The sequence below is a fragment of the Buceros rhinoceros genome, unplaced genomic scaffold (genome assembly GCF_000710305.1).
Source record: "Buceros rhinoceros silvestris isolate BGI_N320 unplaced genomic scaffold, ASM71030v1 scaffold23392, whole genome shotgun sequence".
NCBI classification, from domain to species: domain Eukaryota; kingdom Metazoa; phylum Chordata; class Aves; order Bucerotiformes; family Bucerotidae; genus Buceros; species Buceros rhinoceros.
Genome location: NW_010397439.1, coordinates 1418 through 1641, shown reverse-complemented (window position 1 = coordinate 1641; position 224 = coordinate 1418). Strand labels below are relative to the sequence as shown.

Below are 224 nucleotides of genomic sequence, written 5' to 3'. Positions count from 1 at the left end.
TCCAGCACCCATCCCCGGGTCCAGCACCCATCCCTGGGTCCAGCACCCATCCCCAGGTCCAGCACCCATCCCCGGGTCCAGCTCCTCCAGGAAGGAAACTGGCCAACCCTTCACGGTGTCCTGTCTCTTCCCCCCGCCAGGATCCCCGTCCCCTCCTCCTGCTCCTCCTACCCGCGCGTGGCCCCCGCGGCGGCCAATGGCACGGGCAGCCCCCCGGGCGGGAG

The 224-nt window shown here is 71.9% G+C and overlaps 1 protein-coding gene across 2 annotated transcripts in view; it reads left to right on the top strand.

Moving 5' to 3' along the window:
* The window catches only part of GAL3ST1 (galactose-3-O-sulfotransferase 1), a 3238-nt gene that overhangs the window by 1751 nt on the left and 1263 nt on the right, over positions 1-224 (top strand). Inside the window, exon 3 of one of the 2 annotated variants that reach the window (XM_010146268.1) lies at positions 141-206. In XM_010146268.1, coding sequence (XP_010144570.1) covers positions 141-206 — 66 coding nt within the window. The remainder of the gene's footprint in view (positions 1-140; positions 207-224) is intronic. The other variant, XM_010146269.1, reaches the window with a different exon arrangement.